Consider the following 22607-nt stretch of genomic DNA (forward strand, 5'->3'; position numbering starts at 1 on the left):
CATAATCTATGTGTTTGCTCAACTACGAGGATTACCTTAGATCCCTCTAGCATGGAGAGGTTCTCTCAACTACTTACTGCTGTTTATCTTTACACAGGGAATACTGTCTGCTACTACAAATTCATGCCCACTACTGCCTCTGTCAAGCGGGAGGTGCTTAACAAACTCTTCACTTCACTAATGGAACTAACTATAGTGATTTCATGAGTAAAACAGCATGGATGGCAAATTCTCGATGCTGATTCTTAAATGAGACGCACCGAGGTGCCCACCTGGAGAATACTCCCATCATTGTCTTATACAAAAAGCCGTTCACTTGATATCATCGCTCACAGGCACATCGTACAGGCAAGAAAACATTAAATTGCCCCTCAAAAATGCATGATCTAGGGATTTAAATGCTCTAGGATACCTAGGCCAGATAAAGTGCGCACCAACACAAGACATACGCAATGCCTCAAAGACCATTGTCGATGCTGTCAACTGCCTCGAGGGTCCGCCGTGGTCTCGACAATCTGTTTGGCAGAGACACGGAGTATGGGAAGTGTGTTCCTGTCGATGGTCATATGGATATGCACAATCTTAAGTCTGTTGAACATGTGGTTCGGTTTGACTTTGAGCACTTGAATGATCCCAAGCCTTATAATTCTACAATCTCCCCACCAGTCCTTTTCCGTCCCATCCTTCTCCGTCCCATGGAGTCAAGTCAGTTACAGAAGTCCTATCCTACGAAATGTCTCTTTGCGAACATTGATCAGTTTATCGGCAAAGTGTCTCCCAAGACCGGTTGTAGTCAGATATCTAGCCTTTTCCATGTCCATGCGACTCGTAAAGCAATGCTTCATCGACCGCTTGAGTTTGTTGGGTAATTTCCTTGGAAACAATCTTACTACATGGCAGATATACCTTCTCTGCTAACATTTGATATTATAAACCCCCGATAGTACCTTTCCCTTGGAAGAGGATCTCGCATGTCCTTACGGCAAGGGACGTGATTGGTGGTATGTTCCTAGAGCTTTAGAGCCAGAACCAAGACCAGTTGATGGACAAGCCTATCCTCACCTCGCTCTTCATCTCATTGATACAAAAAAAGCTCGAGAAGGCTCCATACTCTTCTTTGGATTCAGTATATTAGTTTTTGCTACGCGAGGCCGCGCCAATCAACGCAAGGTGAATTCAGAGATAGGTAGAGAAGTGAGATCTTATGGAGAATGATGGTGAAGGCAAAGAAGAATATCCGTATCTTTTCCTATATAAATCTATAGTATTTATAGTTAGCTCTTTATCTGATTAAGAGGTTGTTTGTCAAAGCACTAACTGCTAGACCAAGAATAATGAAGCGCATTTGGCTAGCGAGGCGACTGAGAAATACGTGTCCCAACATAGCATACTTGGGAGAGACAGCGGAAAGTGTGGTGAAGTCAGATCATGATCCTATTCGGTAATATAAGAAAGAGTAATAGAAGGAATCCCTTGTAGATAATAATAATATATAAAAGGCCGCCAAGTATCTGAAACCTAGAAAGGATGCAATATTCGGGAAGATACCGCCGCTCATTAGAGCATAGGGAACTATTATCATTAATTATAAAGAACAAGCAGAAGAACTAATAGCTGAATTCTTTTCTTCTCTGCCAGATAAGATTAATAAAAAAGAAGCCAGGTCACAGAAAGCGCCAATAAACATACCTGTTATTATCATAAAGACAGTAAAGTGACAGCTATTCACAGCAAAATAATGAGAAAGTATCATATCTAAGCATCATAATAACTAAGTAAAGATTCTTAGAGATATTTCAGTATTAATCCAGCAGGAATTAATTGATATTAGAAAAATAAAAAATATTTTAATCCATTTGATTGCGAGACTGCCTTAGAGAAAAGGTCTAACGGTAAATAACATCGGGCTTTGATGTAGGTATGGCCGTATTAACCGCATTGACAGCGAACGACAAATCGGTAGAGAGGGCTGCAAGTTTATATGCGGCTGACCGCGAACCGAGAATTTCACAACAGTGGTCGCTTAGTTGCGACATCAAAAGGTTCCACAATCCCAATGCTGCCGTCCACGGAGGGAAACTCAACATTCGATTGATTGGGTTTCGCATTTGAAGCACAATAAAATGCCAAAGGTTTTACTATTAACAAACTGCAACTGTATTACTACTTTCTGCTAACCCAGAATCTTCCAAAACTTAGCATGAAGAAAGAGTATGAGTTAACAAGATCTCTAGTGATAGACAACCATTGGCATTCGTGTCCGAGCACATTCTACTTAAAATAAATTTGACTATGGTAGATGTCTCTTGTAGATCGCAGCCTGGCCACCGAGTCTTCGAGCAAGTCCATCCCTTCTAAACATCCTGCTCAAGAGCAGCCAACATTAGAGTCGGCACTCATTCCTATACTGACATAGACTCCATGTCAAAGCGATTAAGCTGAGAGCTTTATCTTTACTGAGATATATACACTGTCTTGGGGCGTACTTGCCAGTCCTGCACCTTTGGATAACTGCGCTGATCGCCCACTTCATCCAATAATGAAGGCTCTGCCTTTTTTTTCCTACCTAGCTATTGCTCTCACCTTAATTCCAAGCAGATCGCAGGATTTGATATGGATAGAGATTGCTACACGTATCTTTACGATCGAAAAGGAACCTAGTCGAGACGAGATGCATTGCTGCCTTCTTTGGGGGTGATTGTCGACATACTCGAGGCTGACTATGCAAATTCAAAACTGACAGTGTCAACCAAATGGCTTCCTTAGAGAATGGGGTTTTTGCGGTGCGAGCCGTGCGCTTGAATCGAACAGTCTGGACCGGTAGTTACAAGCAATGTCCCTTGAATAGCTTACTTAGGAATTATCTGTGTGTGGGCTGTGCACGTAAGTTTCAGCCTCATTAGGTAGAAATAGCAAACTGAGAAGACGGCGCCTGGGCGGCATGGTGTGGACAGGGATCTTAGTGCTTATATGTGCAGCAGTGTGCATACGCCAGCTGCTTTCCCACCGTCAGCCTCGTTTGTCTTCCTCTCTTGAACCCCCGCGATAACCTTCTTTAAACTCCCAACCTATTCAACTCCCATCATCTTCCTTCTGTACTGATACTCAACGATGGCACCAAGCGGGCTTGATGGGTGGCGGTTGCCAGCCTATGAGCCGCTAAACAATGAGCTTGAGCCACACGAGACTGAACAGGCGATGTCCTCATCTGCCGTAATCAGGGAGGAGACCGGAGAGCTCGACGACCACGAAGAGACGATGCCAGGCAACATTTCACAGTCTTCAAACTCTTCCAGCAGGGATGAAGCATCGTGCTCTGGATCAACTTCGGATACGGCGATCATGCGAGGCTCAGCTGAGGACAAACCTCCGGAGTCCAATGTCAGCGCACCAGAGCCAAAAGATGCTTCAGACCGGTTTACCTTTGAATTGGCTGGGGTCGTCGTCTCAGCCGGTCTACTTGCTACGATGCTGGCCCTTCTGAGTGTTTACGATCACCAGCCCCAACCGAGCTGGCCGCATATCTCGTTGAACGCGGTCATCTCTACCCTCAGTACTCTCTCCAAAGCGAGTCTTATATTCTCCGTGGGTGAGTCATTGGGACAATTGAAGTGGGTGTGGTTTAGTCAACAAAAGAGACCACTACTTCACCTGCGATTGTTCGATTCGGCCAGTCGGGGAGCTTGGGGGAGTTTAAGACTAGTTTGGCACCAACGTGCCCAACATTTCGCAGGGTTAGGTGCTGTTGTTATGATTTTAGCCTTGGCATTTGACCCATTCTCGCAGAACCTCATACACAACTACGTTAAAATGGTAGCAGATCCATCAGGGAAGGCACGGATCGGAACTGTCTCGATATACAATACTATCGGGTCCGATATGGCGACTAGTTGTATGTTTACGCCAAACCCCAGTCCAGACACGCAGTCAAGACTAACAGAAAGCGAACCCATAAGTCTTTGAGGTTGACCCTGCACTAAAGGGAAATGTTTACAATTCGCTTTTCAATAACGATCAAAGCCGACCTTGGGAAATCCCAAAGTTTGTCTGCACGTCCAGTAACTGTACCTGGGATGAACCCGTGGCATCCCTGGAATTCCGGACTCTTTGCACCAACGTCACCAGCGTTTTGATACCCAACTGCACGACGTTTCCCGCTAACTCATCCTACGCCGGTCAGACAAACTGCACGTTTACCCTTCCCAAATCCAACACCTCCGCCTGGTATCTCCCAAATTCCCCCGTGATGACCCCGTTCTCGGTTGCCGGAGTGCCGCCCACCGACGCGGAGGTTTATACAAATGCCAGCCTGATCGTGATTCAGTATATAGCTCCACAGCACGCGAATGTTAGCCTCTTCGAGGGCGGGCTCCTCCCGAATGGGACTCTGTGGGAGGCGACCGAATGTCTTCTGGATCCTATCGTGCGTAGCTTCCGCCCAGCCGTCCATCAAAACACCTACAGTGAGGAGACACTTGCCATCTGGACGCAGAGCAACTTTGTCACTGTCGACAATGCCAACGTCACTGCTGGAAATACGCTTACGCCTCCGGGCACTTGGGTGGCCGACTACGGCGTCCCTGTGAACCAAAGCAGCCCGCAGAACAACAGCGCCCAGTCCTATGTGCTCGGTTTTAACGCCGGCAAAACAATAGAGACATTTTTTCAAGCCATCTTTTCCGGCCAGTCGAGCCGCAGCGTCCTACACACAGTGTTTACCCCCACATTCAATAACTATGCTGCGTCCGATACCCTCGAGGCGCTGGGGTGGGGCAATATCACCGGGTGCAGCGATCTCCTCGCCGACCGACTCCCCTGTGCTATGGGCAATGTGGCCGCGGCGATGACCAAGACCCTACGCGACTCGGCGTACATCGCTGACCCCCGGTCGACCTCGGGCTGGGCCGTGGGCAACGCGATGATGCCCGCGGTTTATATCGCCGTGCATTGGCAGTGGGTAGTTCTGCCGTTGGTCGTTTGGGTCGCAGGGGCGACGCTCGTGGGTGGCACACTCTGGAAGACCCAGCGCGCGCGAGCGCCTGCTTGGAGGAATGATACACTGCCCTTGCTGTTTTTGTATAAGAGCGAGGAAAGGCTGTTGCGACCCGACGGCAGACTGGCGGGACCGGGAAGGGAGCTTTGCATGGCTAGACTCTATGAGAACGAGGGTCGAGTGTTTCTTGGTCAGTGAACAGAGAGCGACAGACTTCATGATAATGATCAAAGATAGAGTGAACTTTACAGGTATATTCTAACACCACTACGAAAAGCCCCGACATTCAGGATCTTAATAGTCTGACTTGTTCAATTGTCAAGTACTACGCGCATCTGAGCTTTAGGACATCAATCCATCTATATCTTGAGGTTGACCCTATTTTTCCTTGTGATCCTACGTATTCAACCAAGCCGCTTGTTCTTTTCCCATCTCCTTCTATTAGGGATAATCATGGTAATGGTAACTATCCTAACCATACTCAATCTATATTATTATACTATATAGAATCGAGCCAGCTCTCTAGATTACAAATATACTATTTCTATTATTTTTATTCAATTCTCTTGATTTTATATAACTAGTCAAAAATGAAGAGTACTTCCTGTACTTCTTCTCGCTTGTGTCTTTTTCTCAACACGCAAAGATCTTTCCTACATGTATGGTCCAGGAAAACTCATCATGAGAAAGCGCGCCAATTAATTTAATTCTTCGCCTTTCTCTGAGCCGTCCGTCCTTTGGAGACCCGGAGATGAGTACGGTCATGTCCTTCACCGCACTATCCCCCATGCGTTTTTCCTTATGCAGTGTCTGCGTTTACTGTGTAGCAAAAACAATCTATTACGGAACAATCTATTTTTCATGCCCTTTTCATTCTTTTCCACAGTCAATCGCTTGGCAATATTCTTCCATTAAACAGTCAGCCTGCCTTCATATTATTGTTTTTCTCTGGTTGTCAATACCATGCATTTCGCATACCCCAAACCAGAGCGGAGAGGACAGCAGCGACTAACGCATACAATGTCATCGGCAAAACATTATTCACCCGGCCTTATCTGCACTCGGGATCCAAAGTAAACAAAGAGTAGTTCCCTTTATAGTTAGAGTGTCCTGCTACTCGACTGCAAGGAGCCAGAGAATCTAAGTTCCTTACGTTCTGCTATTTCTACGACTCTTATCACTCAGTCACAAAATCTTTTCGTTGAAAGACCAACATATCAATTATATATTGAAAGGTTGAGGAATGACGACTGGAATAATCCAGAATTGAGATCATTCGGATCAGTATTGATATTGCAGTCAGAGATCCACAAGGGATGGCATCAGGATCATAAATAGAAAATGTGAACCGACGAAGACACAGTGAACCCTGCTTTTGTTGAGCTGCTCAATGCTCTGACCTCCACGATTCCCGGAACAAACTGCTGGTGGGGAACTTTCAAGAGACCGATGAGATACGATTGGGAGCTTACGAAGGGCCTTGCTATAATAACAGACGGGCAGCTTGGGAATCAGCACATGCAAGATATAAAGGCCGTCGTCGAGTGTAAGGGCTCCGAACGGAAGATACAGTGTATTTAGTAAGTGGCAGTAACCCCAAACATCGTTTCATTACTGCAGATATGTCCGAGGCCAATTTCTGCTATACTAGTCTTCTTTTTACTTCTGATATAACACCTGTCACTAGCACTTCTACTAAAGCGGCACGGCATGTGAAAATTATACAAGCTTTGTTTGGTCCAGGGACGGAATTGGGACAATAGTTTGAGCACCTGATATACAGTGAATGTTCCGAGTCATGATTCCTTGCTTGTATGTATAGCTAACACCTACAGGGTCCTCAGTGACATAGTCCCTGGTAGGGTGACATGGACGGGCCTGGTTCATCAGAAATAGGAGGAAGGGGGGTCCGGGTTGTAAGTTGCTGTTAAACTATGGGTTAATATTTGGAGGAGAGTTGACAGGCTGCACCCTTTGCATAACTTAATAGAGAACCAGGCTTCGGTTGGGCGGTTGGGATGGGCCTGGGACATCGAATTCTACATCTACTATACAATCTAAGATACGCCTCACCGACATACCTTGCATATATAAATTTATCTATCTTTGACAATTTATTCCAAGAGCCGCTAAATAGGTACTGCCTGATACAGCGGACTGCTGATGACGCTATTCTAGTTTTACGCAAAAGCGGAAACAGGACTAATCATCAAATAAAGCAGCAAAAATGAATGTATGTTCGATTTTGTCAAGAAGTAACTAAAAGCATCTAAACATAGGCGGGAGATGTAGTAGAATACGACCCCATACGGGAAAGTGCAAAAGTTCTGCCTGCAGCAGGTACCAACCTTCGAATCATCCACACATGCTCTGTTATACCCTCTTCCCAGAATTTCCAGGATTCTTTTCTCCAAACATCTCTAGCAGCGCAACAAAGTAGGAGACATATCTATTTAATTAGAAAAACAAAAAGCTCACCTCAACCATGGGGTGCCAACCCATAGGAGGCTACGAAAACCGCTTAGTGGGTTTTTGCAGACGATTTCCAGTCAACGAGGGCGCGTTCTTGAGCTTAGTGTCAAGGGCCGCTCGATTATGACCGGAATCGTACCCAGGACTCCCGAGTGTCCCTGGTCTACACGGCTAAGGGGACAGAATCACGAGCCTGCCTTTAAGCCACTCGGTTACCCTGGGTTTGGTTACTCATTATTTTCCAGAACTTGCCTGTCTCTCCCTTTTTTTACTTTTCTGAATCAGGTGATTCTAGCTGGCCCATTTGCCCGAGTGTTGAGTCTGGAGGCTGGGCTTTCCTTGGGGGCGTGATTTGGTGGGTGTCGGTGGGATGCTGCTGGTGGTGAAGCTATTCGGGTCCTTCCCTCCAGGTCTATATCATGTCTTCCCGCATCCGCACCCCATGAGGCTCTTACCATACTATACTGTTCCTTGCCTTTTCTTGATGCTATTCATATTTCATCCCTCTATCTCCCATATTTTGTATTTTGTTCCTACTTTGCTGAAAGTATGACCGTTCTAAATCTACATACAGTCCACCTCCGCACACCAGTTGGTCCTCCGGCCCACCGATTCTTACTAGTTCTTTCCGTAAGTCACTACCCCCATCAAGCTTTTCAGTCAGTGAGGTGAATCCAGAGCGCTACCTTCTTGTCGATAACCCTTTCTTGTATACTGAAGCCTAATATTGTCCGCTTTCTGCCTCTGCACCTGGGCTGTCTAAGCAACAAGCCTACCTCGTCTCTATCAGTTCTAATGAAAACACTTATTTTACTGTAAGTATAAATCTGTACCTGTTTTCCTCGACGAAGAAGTTAGAGCTCCCTTGTTCCGTACCTGTCTTGAATCTGGCTTGTGGATGTGGAATACCTATTACTCTCGTCTCTTTACCTACTTCTTCATCCATCTAACCAACTGCACTCGCACCTTACATTTATCATATGAGAACTTCCTCTCCAGATGATTCCGCTAATTTCATGAAATCCAGGCTCGCTCCTCTCGAGGCTATTACTGCGGCTCATATGTCACACAGACGGTTACACTAGTCTGAGTGGTGGATTAAGAGAAAGCTCCTCCTATCAAAGATGGAGACGGCTGCCAGTATCCCTACAATTCTTGTTTGTCAGCGGCAAAATCACCTAATCTACTAACACTATTCTCCTTCTCTAGTTCGCTTCACACTCGCAAATCGTTTCGGCTTCCTGTCGCCTGGAAGCCTTTGCCAAAGCAGTATTGTTCGAAAGAGTCCGCGCGATCGCTAAAAATGAACCAGTATGTTATGAAAACACCCTTGACGTACGGATGGCAGCACAAAGTGAAGGTTTTTCATAGCCTCGGCTTGCTTACACATGAACCTGACGAGCTAACAAACGTGATTTGACTAGAGATCTAAGCCAACCAAAGCCCACCAAAGCGCCCTATCCGAGCGACCCATCGATAATTTCGAGTGTTTTGCGCTGCAAGTACCAGTGCCAGTTTTTGGAGCGCCGCTACCATACAACGCGAAGGAGAAATACCGGCCTAGGAGATCTTACAACAATTCCACCACCATTGTGCATTTTACAAGGTCATGTTTCGATAAGCACCGAAGAGCTATGATATTTATGATGCTAAACTATGATCGTTAACTTGGTGAATGGGTGGCACATCATTTCAACCACGCATCCAGGTCGTTGATATCAGCTGCACACCAGAACATAGGGCTAGAGCGTTCAGGGAGCACTAAGCCGGATTTGTAAGAGTGTAAAGGCGAAAGTCGGTGGCCTGACTGGTTGCTCCACTGAGGAAGCTTCTTCGTTCTTCTATTTCCTTTAGTCTCATGCTATCCTTGATTTTCCACTGCCTCCACACCTTCCAGTCATCATCGTTGATCAACCGTTGGCATCAACCGTTGGCAGTCGCGTGCCAAGGAAGCAAGTTCCGGTGGTTGTTTGCCGAGACAGCCATTCATATTGGCTGCCTCGGCTAGATAAATGGAATCTTCTCTCAGGAACAACCGATGCCCCAGTTTCCGCAGTTCTGGCGATAAAACAATGCACCCCAGCTTCCGCCAGTACCGATTTGGGCTGTATATGCTCCATCTATGGCAGTTTCTGTCGTTCGACTGAAAGGATTGTTCTTCCGGCCATGCCGAATAACTAATAGCCCCAAGGCCAAATTTCTCGGCCACCTCTCTTGGCAGCCATGAAGGTTTTAAAAAGGGCTGCTGCCTTCCCCGGTGGGTTGTTCTTGCGTGCACTGGGTAGCCAAAGTCTGTGACAATGCAGCTTCAATTCATCGTGGGCTCTTTGCTTCTCTTTGGCTCTGCTTCGGCAGCCCCAGCTCCGCCAGCAGATGCAAGATCCCACCCCAGCATTGATTCTCTGGGTACCCTCCAAGCTCTGAAGTATAACAACTTGGGCCCAGGAAACAACGGCACCGCCGCAGTCTTGGTCTACGATCGACTGCCATACCTCAGCGCAGAATCTAGGTGTGCATCCATTGGCGAAGCCCTCTATCCGCTGCAGGATGTATCACAAGCCAACGCCACAGAGATAGGGTACCAGCTCGACTATCTGGTTTACGCGAAAGATGTGGCGGCAAATAGCTCCTTTTGGATAGCCAAGGGCTCACCGAATGGCTGCCAGGCATACTCTCACAGCCGTAAGCAAGTCATTCCCGCTCCATGTGATCGACAACTCCCTGCCCTTTGCACCTCCAGCGTCCCTCCCACTACCGACAAGGACAGGGAAGCCGTGAACAAGTCCAAGATCTCTATCTCATTCGATGATTACCGTATGACTGGCTATCGTGATGGGCGCTCGTTTCGGTTCCTAGGCATTCCCTTCGCAGACCCGCCTGTAAGGGATTTGCGATTCGCACCCCCGCGCCCCTACTCAGGTCCCAAGAAAATTGACGCGACTAAAATGGCGGACTCATGCATTCAATCGGTTTCGGGCTTTGGAACACTCGACAATGGGGGTATCTCGGAGGACTGTCTATACCTGAACGTCTATTCTCCTGTCCTGCCCTCTTCACATGACAGGAACTCCACCCGCAAGCCTGTCGCGGTATACTTCTACGGTGGTGCGTTCACCAGTGGAACGGCGTCCATGGTTGATTACGATGGAGGGAATTTCGCCAGCCGTAACGACGTTGTTGTTGTAACAGTCAACTACCGAGTCGGTGCTCTAGGGTGGCTGACCACGGGCAACCTCACCACCGGCAACTATGGTACACGCGACCAGATACTTGCATTGAAATGGGTCAACAAGTATATCGAAGCATTTGGTGGAGATCCAAACCATGTCACAATCTTTGGTCAATCCGCCGGAGGTCAGAGCGTGATTGCGTTGCTCTCTTCGACTGCAGCCCACGGCCTATTCTCTGGTGCCATTGTGCAGTCCGCCCCCGTAGACCTTCCCTGGTTCGCACGTGAAGTTTATACCAAGATTGTTACTCCCAACGTCGCGGGGGCTGTTGGCTGCAACGGCACCACATCGGAAACCGCCCTCATCTCCTGCCTGAGATCAGTTCCGGCAACCCGGTACCTGGACAACACTACTGAGTTCGAAGCTGCCATGACAGCCTCCACCGAGACCATCGCCAGCGATTGGCTGCATTCATCTGAGATCCTCGCATCGATCGAGCCCCTGATGCCCATAGTAGATGACATCGGCAGTGGCGTCATTGACGACCAGTTCTACCGTCTTCTTGCTTCGGACAGGCTACCCAACCGCGTTCCAACCATGTTCACAACAGTCACTACCGAGGCTGCTCTCTACGTTGATCAGTATGTCCCGAACCTTGGGGCAAGCGAAGCTGCTCTTGAGCTCGTCTACAGCTATGCCTATCCCACGTCACTCATCAAGTCCCTCATCGCCACCGACGCCTTTCCTCTGAACGCCTCGGACTCTGACAGTGTCCGGAATACTGTTGCGGACGCGCTCACCCACAGCGAGTGGAGCTGTCCTCAGGCATATCTCCTCCGCCATGGCGGCCGACATGCGTTCCCGCGCCTCTGGGAAGTTGAAGTCAGACACGGTCACGTCCAAACCACCGTGGATGTCCCCAGCATCTGCTCCCCCAACACTGATTTCAACGCCACGTGCCACTCCGCAGATGTGCTTCCTGCCTGGGGCACTCTCAACAGCAAGACGAAGAATGTATCCCCATACTACAACAAACGGGACATCCTGCATTCCCGTCTCCTCAACGACATCTTCGGTTCATTCTTCCGCACCCGCAATCCCAACCCCGATCTGGAGATGCTGAAGCTTCGTGGGCCCGCCTATGCATCGACTTATCAGATCTTCGGTCCTCGCGGATACTACATGCCCGAGTATGAAATCGCGGAGCGAAATGTGAGTGTTCTGGACATGCCGCCGTCGATTGTGGCGAATCCAGGTGTTACGGAGAAGTGTGCCGTGTTCGAAGACTTTGGGTTCAGCTTCCAGAGAGCCAATCTTACTGTCTAAGTCTGCGGGATGGAGAATATGTATAGAGATACTTTCTGACACATGGAAGCGGAAGTCAGTATGTATATAGTAGTAGAAGGATCATACTACATTTGGATAATTTAATTGTAAACCCATGTTCTAAAGGCTAGTAATATTTCAATTGCACTTTCCCTTCCCTTCCCTCCTCCCTACCTGCACCTCCCCATCTTACACTCCAAAATGTGAACGACATGCTCAGCCACATATATTTATTTGCCTACCAGCCGAAGGACTTACATCCGCATTCTCCTTAGTCAGCAAAAACAACCATGATCAGGTGATTCCAGCCGGAGAAATGTGTCGATGGTCAGTGCGCTACTTCTATATTCCCAAATCAATACTACTACTACTACTACTACTACTACTACTACTACTACTACTACTATTACTACCACCACCAATGTGGCTCGATGATAATACTGTATGCTAAGAACTAACTATTACTACTACTATTGCTATAGCCGTATAACTTGTATGTCATATGCCAGATGAGTAGCAGAACTTCGTACTATTAGGTGATAAGATAGGATTAGTTCATAAGTAGTAGTATTCGAACGCATTCCAGTCTGTTTCGTTTTAAGTACTACGGAGTAGCTTATAGCATAGATAGTATATGTTGGGGGGCAGGGGATGGACATAACAGTATGTGAGATGGATGTCGCTGGAGCTTACTGTGCTGTATAACTATTAGTATGAGATACTTGTACTTGATTTGCTGCCTGTGGCTCTTGTGTTAGATCAACTTAGTCAGTATCATATGTGGGTTGTTATATTAAGACCTCCCTTTGGTAGAGGGAAGCAATTTGGATTATCTGATATTTAAGATATAGTAATTAGCGTTTACTAACTAGGTAAAAGAGAAAGGTGACCCATGGATTCAAATAAAGTAAAGTAAAACAACAGAGAGAAGAGTGAGGAACAGCAGAACTCCATCTAACTCTCTAAAAAAAAAAAATACTCGTATCGTCGTTAATCGTAACATAGCTGGTCGCCATCAGGTCCGTCAGCTCATCATATCATATCGTATCGTATCATGTGGCATTATCTTCAGATGTGGGGTATTGGCCATTCGGGTAACCGCCCAAGCAAGTAAAACGCCGATCAGTTGTATATTCTTATCCTGCTCCGTTCTCGCCATCGTCAATAATTGCTGTGCGTGGCGTCATTCTTCAAGGGTTGTAACGTAGTACTGTAGTCCGGGTAATGTGTATTGATTAGGGAGGTATCGTTCTTTGCTGTCGTGCATAGAGATGGAGTTTGGGGTAGGGGTAAGCATTCTTGTTGGAGGTGTAGAAAAGGGCTATTTTGTTGTTCACCGGTCATACATAGTGGACCGTCGGCTTCGTGGAGGATATTCCATGTCCGGCATACCTACTGCAATTCCTCGGGCTGGCGATGGCTGTACCGGATTGGCCCATCTCTGGGGCCGATAGCCACCTGAGGGGTAGCGAGGACGCTCCGGAGTTGCTGAAGTACCGAAACCAGCTGCGTTGGCGTTGACGGGAGGCCCTCTGTAATTTCGTCGGCCGTCATCGCCCGCGCGCATGTCGACGTCGGGTGGGGGAGGCGGTCGGACTGGGTAGGTGCCATTCCTTTCCATGTAGCGAGGGTGCATGTGCGTGTATACTGGCACTTCATGGTTGACTGGGACAGCTGCTGGATCGCTAAACACGTGGTCGCGGAACGTTGGCCTTGGAGTCCGGGGAGGGCGGACCGGCTCCTCAGCATATACCCTCGATGAGCGTGCTCGACGCGGACCATCGGAGTCGTAGGGCCTGGCCGAGCTGGCATTGTACATGTCCCGATGCATGTATCGTCGCTGATCATCTGGGGAGAATGCTCGCTCGGGTCTCCTGGCGTAGGATTCATGTGAATGGCGGCGAGTGTGAGAATAGTGTTGCGGAGTATCGGGACGCAGATGACGATGGTGTCGACTAGCGCTGGGAGACGCGCGGCGCACTGCACCTCCAGAGTCCTCGGATGACGCATCGGATGCACTATTTCCTGGCAATGTACTGGGACTGACGGGACGGGAATACGCCGGCGTGCGATCGCGACCTCTTGGTTTGGGAGCAGACTTGGCCCACATTGGAGGTGAAGGGGCTCGACGAGGCGGCTCAACGTCTGGTGCGCGGGGGAAGTATGTTGACTGAACCCGACGGGTGGCTGACGGTGGATACTCTCCGCTGCGACGTCTCTGATGCCTACTAGGAGGGGAGGGTTCCTCGGGAACCAGGTGAGGGCGATGTGTTGATGAGCGACGGCGCGCCGGGGGGCTGGACTCTTCTTTGGTGAATGGAAGGTCTTTGTTGGAAAAATGAGAATGGTAGGTTCCAAAGTTCGGTGGAGATGCACGCAGGATATTTCTCTTAATGTAGTCGAGTTCGAAGCGTCGACTGACCGACTCGTGCCATTCTACCATTTCCGGGTCTGGTCTGTCTGGAAAAGCTTCCCGCGGGATTTGTTTGGGAAAGAACTCCCCGTTCGGAGTTTCAATGTCCCACAATTCGACCGCATTCTGGAGGTAATGACAATGCTCGTCCGGATCGAGAAGGAGCTGGATGGTCTGCCATCGCACGAAGCCGTTCGGCTGCAGAGCGGGAATAGCGGGGGGTTTGTAGGGATCGGAGGTTGGCTGAATACTATGAAAGCATCCTAGTCGCTGGTAGATGAAGGAGAGCGCGGACGGTTTGGTCTGGAGGAAGAGGACGTCGTAGTTGCCGCCCACCTTGCGATAAAAAGCTGCCAATCGTTCTGGAGTGAGGTCGGTGGTAGCGTAGTCGTCAAAGGATGTCTTCGCATGCGAACATTTGGAGATAAGCCTGGGTTCCTAGTCTTCACCAACTCAGGGGAAGCTCCAACCATTCCCGACTTACGATGATGCGAGCAATTTCCAGACACAGCTGTTCCAGCAGCGGGGCCGGACTCTTATCGGCATTGATCAACACTCCCCAATAACTCGGGCCCTGATGATCATGGGCGGAAAACATGGCCGGGCTAGGATGGGGCCCGTTGTAGAGGCATTAGACAACAGCGAGAGAGGCGGGGACATCAATGGGGGGCAGGAGGAGGAGGAGGTTGAAGAAGATGGGATTGTAGAAACGAGGCTGGGGGGACGCGGTAGACTAGTTAGTTGTGGTGAGGTGCAGCACCGCAACTGCACGTTGGCCGCTGCACCTCTTCATGGTTTAGTGAAGACCCGTGATCGCAGGCGGTTAGTGGCCCGTCAAGCGCAAGGCTTCGGCCTGGCGGTCAGGCACCCATCGAGCACTGGCTCCACTGCGGGGGAGCCCAAAGGAAATCTGTTTGCTGGCATTGTCGACACGCCAACTCAATCCGCCTCGTCTGCTCCCTTTCGTGTTATTGGCGTCGGACCATGTTGGCGCTGGATGCGACAGAAAGCCAAATGGGGCCCTGCACGAGGCCGCTTTTGGGTACCTGAAGGTTTGAAGGACTGACTTCCGGTCTGCCCCCTCGCGGAAATCACCTGGTGATGGTTGGGTTGGAGGGGGTTCCCTTCCCATGGAGAAGGGGAGTAGCTCCTACTGCTGTTTAACTACAGTTTCCAGACGAGCTCGGTCTGCTGGCCTCCGTGAACTTTCTGGCGATTTCCTATCCTTGATACAGCTGGCTCAGCCCAAACGACAGAGCTACATGCAATCGCCTCAGATGAGGTACATGATCTAGATCAGCACCGCTCGTGACTCCAAACCCAAGCCCATATCTAAACTATATGACATGATTCAACCCTCTTCTGAGCTGACCAACAAACGCTAATGGACGGAGACATCTGCTCCATCCTCCAATAGTCCCGCTTCGGGTTATCTTTCGAAACTGCTCTAGGAAGACTGCCGAGGACTGACGAAGACATCCTATGGCATGTGCATGGATTTGGCCATATCCTCTTGTCTCACATCCACGGAGACCATCCTTACCACATCTTTGAGATGTCTAAGGAAGGCGCACACACAATGATACCATTAGAAGAATACCTTCTCAAAGGGTAAGGTCCAGGCAGCTGAGCCGCTTGGAGCAAGAGGACCTGCTTCTGCGCCACCTGCTCGTCGGCAAAGCTTCACTGGAGTCAGGTGCTTATCTTCGGATGATGGTCTCGGCCAGCCATCTCGGGAAACACTTTTGAGTAAGAGACAAAGTCCCTCTCCGAGAGCCAGTGTTTTGCCAGGGCCAGGTAACGCCCAGGCCCATTACCACACTTCCACCTTGGTGATAGAGGGTAGGGTGGAAAATTATCTCTTGCCAGTTCCAGATGATCTGATAAGACGAGTCGTAGCAATGATCGATTATGTTAAAGGTAATCGTGTGTCGAGGCCATCCTAATGTCTATGCTAGACTCAGGTGTGGTATACGAATCTCCTCGTGATAGCCGCAATAAACCGAACGATAATTACATGCATTAGTACTGCAGCAAGGATGAGTGTGAATGCATAGGGGCGGTCCAGTAGATACAGTTTCTTCCAGACCTCCAGTGAGCATCATTCTTGCTGAAACGCCGACCCGAGCTGATGCCTGCCTTATGCCGTAGGGGGAGTAAGGCACCAGAGGAAGAAGGGCTAGGCTACCTAAGGCCAGGTGGCCCAACTAATTTCGCAGTGAGTAAGCTCAATTCTGATAACCCAGTCCCAGCCAATGGAATCAACATAGCTCTCCTGCCACTGGTCTCTCACAGCAACCCCACGAAGGGCAGACAAGGTAATGTTGAAACTGCTTGTCCCCTTACTCGACCCGCGTTCCCCATTGCAGAGCCTATTAATAGACAGTAGATAAGCCTTTTCCTTGGCTAATGGTGGGTGGGGCGTTTTCTCTCCTGGCCACGCTTGCCAATATGTGTGTATGCTCTGTACACATGGTCTATGTGAGTCAAATCATGCATGCACATGAGTAAGTCGCATGAGCTCCAAGAAAAATTTATTCATATTTGGTCGTCCGTGTACCTTCCTCCACTATCGAAAAAATGGCCGATAGCGATGGCATATCAAAGCAGTTCTTGGTCCCCAGAGTTCAGACACGGAATCGGAGGTACTGAATAGGCACAAGTCTAAGTATCCGTCCACGCCAGTTAATCTGTTCGTTGGCCCTGAAGTTCTTTCATCAAAAAGCCTGTTGCATCGATCCTGAAGAGACGGATCAGATTGCCGAACATTTGCGAGTCAGACAGTCGAAAGAATGTGGACAAAATCAAGGTTTTGAGAGACTCGAGGAAGAAAAGATAACATTCTCTCAAAGTACCGGGACAACCTTTGAAATCGGAACATACTTTGGGCTCGTTGGTCTCGCCTGAAGAGACGGCTGCTACGCGGTCGGATTTTGGGAGATTTGTTTGTTGATAGGCATTCAAATACTTGATCGCCATGCTTGTTGCTCGTGCCTGACCAGATCAATTCGACCGGCATGACCACGTACCTTAATCAATCGAACCGTGGGCCGAAGATGCTCGTTTTATTGGGTGCTGTCAGATTCCGGTGGTTGTGATTGGGCGGCGTGCTGGCGATCCAGATTCCGCGCCGACCCTGGCCCGGGCCCGTCATTCCCGCCGAGCAGTGTGGAATCCAAACAGCTCTACGGTAGCGTTGCAACAAATCCAGCATCCCATGCTGCTGGTGTTCAGCAATAATGTCTTCAATCGTCCCTGTTCCATCCTCATTTCATCTTTTGTAGCTTTTTCTCAAATCCCTGTTATACCCGCGTTTGCGCTCCCTGTTGACGTCCCTCGTTCTATCGTCATTCGGGAGGTCAAACTTAGTCCATTTTCTGAAGCCTTCACTTATTAGACTGATCTGAAATTTATTCACTTCACTCTCTCTCTCGCTGGCGCTCCAGCCGTAAGCGGAAGGGACCCATTGCCGCTTATATTTTGGTTGACTGTGTCAACGTAGCCTTGTTGATATCTCTGACATTCACTATCCTTGACGCCTCCACGCTCCAGGCTGAGCCATCGTACGACGCTTCAATCGATACGGCACAGACACCCGTTTCATTCTGGACCCAGTGCACTGCGGCACCCCATGTCTGGTAACTAGTGGAGCAGCGTGATTATGGCACTTGTCCGGGACCCGGCGTTCTGGAAACGCTTTTCTGCCGCTATACACCTCGACGAAGAAGCAAAGACGGAAACAGGAGCGAAGAAACCCACCATCTGGACGTACGTCTGACTTCCTTGTATGTTTCCATAGTTTACTCGGCTGACCTTGATGGGATACGGCACAGAGATCATTGGATTGAGGCCCAACGCCAGAAAAGAAGGCGGACTTTCATTTGTGGCATCTTGATCTTTCTCATAGTAGCGATAATTGTTGCGGCCATTGTTGTTGTTATATTGTGGCTGAAATCGAAAAACTGGCTCAAACCTGGAACAGAAGCCGTACCGATGTGAGGGGCACAATAAGTGTGTACTTTGTCGGCCCATGCGATATACCAACGAACATCCGTCGCTCTGTGGTGTATGGATACAGCATTGGTCGCGATACTATCGACTTAAGGCTGAGCACAAGGCTTTCAACGTTGCTCAAGGTCCATGCTCTAAAGGAAACGCCCTGTGGCCATCTGATACCATCTTAGCTGAAAGCGACAGGCAGAAACATCGGGCCTCGAGGTCGAGGAGACAAAAAAAAAACTGGAAAGACGAGAAATTCTGTGAATACGACACCCGGGCTGGATATGGACGAGCAGGTCTCATCTGTAAATTTAGCACCCCATACGGCGTTCAAGGTTGACTTTCGGAGAAGAATACCCGGCATATGCTCGCGGACATTCTGGCATGTACTAGGCGTCGGCTGAGGTTTTAATGGTCGAACAATAATGGGTTTCACGTTGACTCGAATCTCCCTAGAAGACGCTGGGAGATCTTTGCTATGGTTCCAAGTAATGAAACGTGTGAACTTCCGAAGGCACAAAATAATTCATCATAGTCCTTAGATCATCAACCATCGGCAGTGTTAGGAGCCGACTGATCCGACATCACCATAACTGAGCTTATAAGTGAACGAGACAAGCGGGGCGCTTATTAGACTAATAGTGAGTGTCGAGTACGTAGCACATAATTAGACGAGACTAGGAGATAAGAATTTCAAAATGTCGCCTTCTAGTCCTCGTTTAACTACTGGGACGATACTAGGAAGCTCGTTATCCGCATGGACCTGCCGAATGGGGCAAAACAAGCGCCGGCAGCCGGCTTCTGTGTCAGTCACGTGTGGTACCTGGGTTTATCACTCAGGAAGGTCTTGCAGAGGATAGTCACTGTCAGTGAGCTGTACCACATCCAAATTAGCAGCATGGATAACGGACAGGTGCTAGATATATCTGGACATGGCTGCCATAGCTTATCGTGATGGGTTCGAAGCTCGAACAGCTCAGCGGACGCAGCACCGGAAGCGAACAAGTCAGCTTAGACACAGAGCGCTTATCAGCGGGTCTGGCTTATCGGGCTTCTCCGCACGTGTGGTGCTTCCCCCGCAATAAAAGGAAGGCGCCCCCCCTGCGTTGTGACGGATCTCTTTTTCTGCGCGGAAAGTTGCTCTTCTCCTCTCTATCTTTCTCTGTCCTTCCCCTTGGGCTTCTGCACGGGCTCCTAAGGAGGTGACATACAATGCTTCCCCCCTTTGATTACTTTACGTATCGTCGCATCCGGTAGGTTACCCCGTGTGCCTTCACGCAGCAACTTAAGCAGTCCTACACAGCCCACATGCAACTTAGCCGACGGCTCACTGACCATTCACAGGGACCTCAAGAGGAGGGAACGGGCGGCTCGATTTGCATCGCTATCTCCCGATTATCATGCGCCCTTCTCGGCTATCGACAGGGTTATCATTAACAAGCCTATCCAGGACTTGGTATATGAGGTCCAGAATGATTCCTTGGCACCTTTAGATGTCCTACGCACATACGGCAAGGTTGCAGTCAAGGCTCACGAAAAGACCAATTGCGTGACTGAGCTTCTATTGCCTGAGGCAGAATCATGGGCTCAGTCCGAAGTAAACCTAAAAGGTCCCCTGGCGGGTGTGCCTATCTCTTTGAAAGACTCGGTGCAAGTCAAAGGATTCGATATTACTCTGGGGTATACCAAGTTCGCGTGTAAACCGTATAAGGAGGATGGTCCAATGGCAAAGCTGTTGAAGGATGCTGGTAGGTGACCTGTGCCGCGAAACATCACAGAAAGTATCCCTGCGCTAATGATGAACTCCATCAGGTGCGGTCCCATATGCGAAAACGGCGCTGCCCGTGACGCTTCTGTCGTTCGAATCAGCAAACGCTCTTTGGGGTCACTGCCTTAACCCACATGTCCCGGAATACTCTCCTGGCGGCTCGACGGGTGGTGAAGGTGCTCTGCTGGCTCTTGGTGGTCGCATCGGTATCGGGTCGGATGTCGCTGGCTCGGTTCGCGTTCCCGCTGCCTGGAGCGGCATCTACTCCCTCCGCTGTAGTACTGGCCGCTGGCCTAAGGTCGGAGTCAACACCAGCATGGCTGGCCAGGAAGGTGTTGCCAGTGTCTTCAGTCCTATGGCCCGTACTTTGAACGATCTCACCTATTTCACCAAAGCTATTGTCGGAATGAAGCCTTGGAACTACGACCATACCGTCCACCCTATCTCCTGGAGAGAAGATGAGGAAATTGAAGCCCAAAACAAAAGGTTGAGGATCGGCCTCATGAGCAACGATGGTAAGTTCCAAGAGCGGGGACATCAAGGACACTACTTGGGCCTTTCTGACCACTTGCAGGTGTCGTTCCCCCAACGCCGGCCATTGAACGTGCTATTTCCACCACAGTAGCCGCCCTCACCGCCGCTGGGCATACTGTATCTGAGATCACACCCCCCGCTGCGGCTGACACTTTTACTGGTCTCTCCCTCGCCTCGCAGCTGCTCAACTCTGATGGGTGCGTCACGTTTAACTCGCATCTGCACAGCTTTGAGCCATCCGACCCTGGTGCAGATCAGCTGACGCGGATATGCAATCTGCCCCGTCCTCTACGTTATCTCTACTACCTTTGGGTTCGGTACATCCGACGGGATGAGAAGTGGGCGACGCTGATCCGCGGGTTTGCCCCCAAGTCTGCGGCGGAGCTTTGGAAGCTCACTGCCCAGCGGGAAGCTTTCCGGGCGACCTGGCACAGCTGGTGGGATGCCGAGACGCAGCAGTACGATTTCATCCTCTGCCCCGTCAATGCGACGCCGGCTCTGCCCCACAAAGCCATGCACGATGCGGTATCCTCATGCGGATACACGTTCCTCTGGAACCTGCTGGACTACACAGCCGGTGTCGTGCCTGTCTCGCACGTGGACGCGAAGAAGGATGCTCTGTCTGGTCCGTACAAGAAGGTGCTGAAACAGCTGGGAGCCAGCAACGCGGTGGCCTACGGTGCCTGGAAGCACTACGACGCGGCGAAGATGGCGGGATTGCCTACTGCAGTGCAGGTGGTGGGACGCAGATGGCAGGAAGAGAAGGTGCTTGGATACATGGCGGCAGTTGAGGAGGCCTTGGAGCAGTATCAGGACCCGGTAACTGGAGAAGGGGGGAAATACCCATTGATTGAGCTTGACTAGTTTACTTACCCGGAAGTTTGTTTCGCAAATGGGGATAATGGACGAAGTATATTACGTCTGTTATTAAGGCTATAACCGTCGGTAGGGTAGACAATACAATCATTATCTGCATCGAGAATCCGAGTTGAGCCATGGACACCCCCAGGTCACCCTGAGGGAACCAGGGGATGGGTCTGGAGAGAGAGCAGCGGCCGATTACATCTAGCCCATCAGTTACTGATGTAGGAAAGGATACGATGACGGGGTTTAGGTTATGAACCGCCGAGCAGTGGTCTGAGTACGTCATGGCGACCATTGTTCATGTGATGGAGCAGGCCGTGGGGACTGGGACCGCCACCCATCCCGAATTCTCCAGGGGCGAGGCGCATCGCCGCATTAACCTTAAAGGGATGGCGTTGCAACAAGCTAACGCTGGGCCCGGCCCCTGTCTGTGTCCGGTCCAGAGCATATTTAACTGTTCTGGATGTGAACTACATGAGAGAAGGTAGATAATTTTTGGGGGGGAGGGTGGTTTTGCTACTATTTTGATCTATCATGTCGAGAATGCTAATCTCGGACAAGTGATCAGCAAGGTCAATGCTATCTCGGAAATCTAGAGAAAAGCGCAGAACCAGACCCCGATAAGAGAAAAGAAAAGGGTGCATGGAGGGGGTGACCTGTCAGGCCGAAGCTTGCAGCGGATGGGTCCGATGAGCAAAAGAGCGCAAGCGAGGAAGATACTTTTGCGGTCAACCTTGGGATTTTCCCCGCATTGACCGGCGGTGCTGGGCTGGTTGGGATCCATGGATGTGGGTTGGAATCACCGTGCGTTTTGTCGGGATTGCTGGGCTGTCAGGGAAGGGTTTTAGCTAGCGATTTAAGGTGTCGGGGTGAGCGAGGGAGTGGAAGAGAGTGATGATGATGGTCATCGGTTCTGAGAAGTGTGGAGAGAGATTGAAGGGGGAAAAGAAATCAAAAAAAAAAAGGAGAGCGCGAAAGTGTGAGAGAGATAGCACATCTTACGCTCACTGGAGGTGTGGAGGAAACTGTGCAGAGGATCGATCGGAGCAGCACCAGAGTTGACTAGAG

At 49.6% G+C, this 22607-nt stretch overlaps 6 protein-coding genes across 6 annotated transcripts; 5 read left to right on the forward strand and 1 right to left on the reverse strand.

Annotated features, from left to right (window-relative positions):
• Nucleotides 1-452: 452 nt before the first annotated feature.
• Nucleotides 453-1445, forward strand: An12g00970 (uncharacterized protein; the record flags this gene model as incomplete). The annotated part of the gene is made up of 3 exons (XM_059750660.1): nt 453-865; nt 945-1194; nt 1275-1445. The coding sequence occupies 3 exons, from the start codon at nt 453-455 to the stop codon at nt 1443-1445; spliced, it is 834 nt and encodes a 277-aa protein (XP_059601775.1).
• Nucleotides 1446-3111: 1666 nt separating this feature from the next.
• An12g00980 (uncharacterized protein) lies at nt 3112-5678 on the forward strand (the record flags this gene model as incomplete). The annotated part of the gene is made up of 4 exons (XM_059750661.1): nt 3112-3892; nt 3957-4999; nt 5245-5455; nt 5578-5678. The coding sequence occupies 4 exons, from the start codon at nt 3112-3114 to the stop codon at nt 5676-5678; spliced, it is 2136 nt and encodes a 711-aa protein (XP_059601776.1).
• A 764-nt stretch (nt 5679-6442) lies between these two features.
• An12g00990 (uncharacterized protein) lies at nt 6443-6756 on the forward strand (the record flags this gene model as incomplete). The annotated part of the gene is made up of 2 exons (XM_059750662.1): nt 6443-6573; nt 6681-6756. The coding sequence occupies 2 exons, from the start codon at nt 6443-6445 to the stop codon at nt 6754-6756; spliced, it is 207 nt and encodes a 68-aa protein (XP_059601777.1).
• A 3009-nt stretch (nt 6757-9765) lies between these two features.
• Nucleotides 9766-12805, forward strand: An12g01000 (uncharacterized protein; the record flags this gene model as incomplete). The annotated part of the gene is made up of 6 exons (XM_001395152.3): nt 9766-11847; nt 11988-12019; nt 12088-12288; nt 12444-12454; nt 12593-12624; nt 12674-12805. The coding sequence occupies 6 exons, from the start codon at nt 9766-9768 to the stop codon at nt 12803-12805; spliced, it is 2490 nt and encodes an 829-aa protein (XP_001395189.3).
• A 489-nt stretch (nt 12806-13294) lies between these two features.
• An12g01010 (uncharacterized protein) lies at nt 13295-14972 on the reverse strand (the record flags this gene model as incomplete). The annotated part of the gene is made up of 2 exons (XM_059750663.1): nt 13295-14812; nt 14859-14972. The coding sequence occupies 2 exons, from the start codon at nt 14970-14972 to the stop codon at nt 13295-13297; spliced, it is 1632 nt and encodes a 543-aa protein (XP_059601778.1).
• Nucleotides 14973-19585: 4613 nt separating this feature from the next.
• Nucleotides 19586-21539, forward strand: An12g01020 (uncharacterized protein; the record flags this gene model as incomplete). Its single annotated transcript, XM_001395154.3, has 4 exons — nt 19586-19626; nt 19718-20121; nt 20186-20656; nt 20716-21539. The coding sequence occupies 4 exons, from the start codon at nt 19586-19588 to the stop codon at nt 21537-21539; spliced, it is 1740 nt and encodes a 579-aa protein (XP_001395191.1).
• Nucleotides 21540-22607: the final 1068 nt, after the last annotated feature.

Source organism: Aspergillus niger (assembly GCF_000002855.4).
Source record: "Aspergillus niger supercontig An12".
NCBI classification, from domain to species: Eukaryota; Fungi; Ascomycota; class Eurotiomycetes; order Eurotiales; family Aspergillaceae; genus Aspergillus; species Aspergillus niger.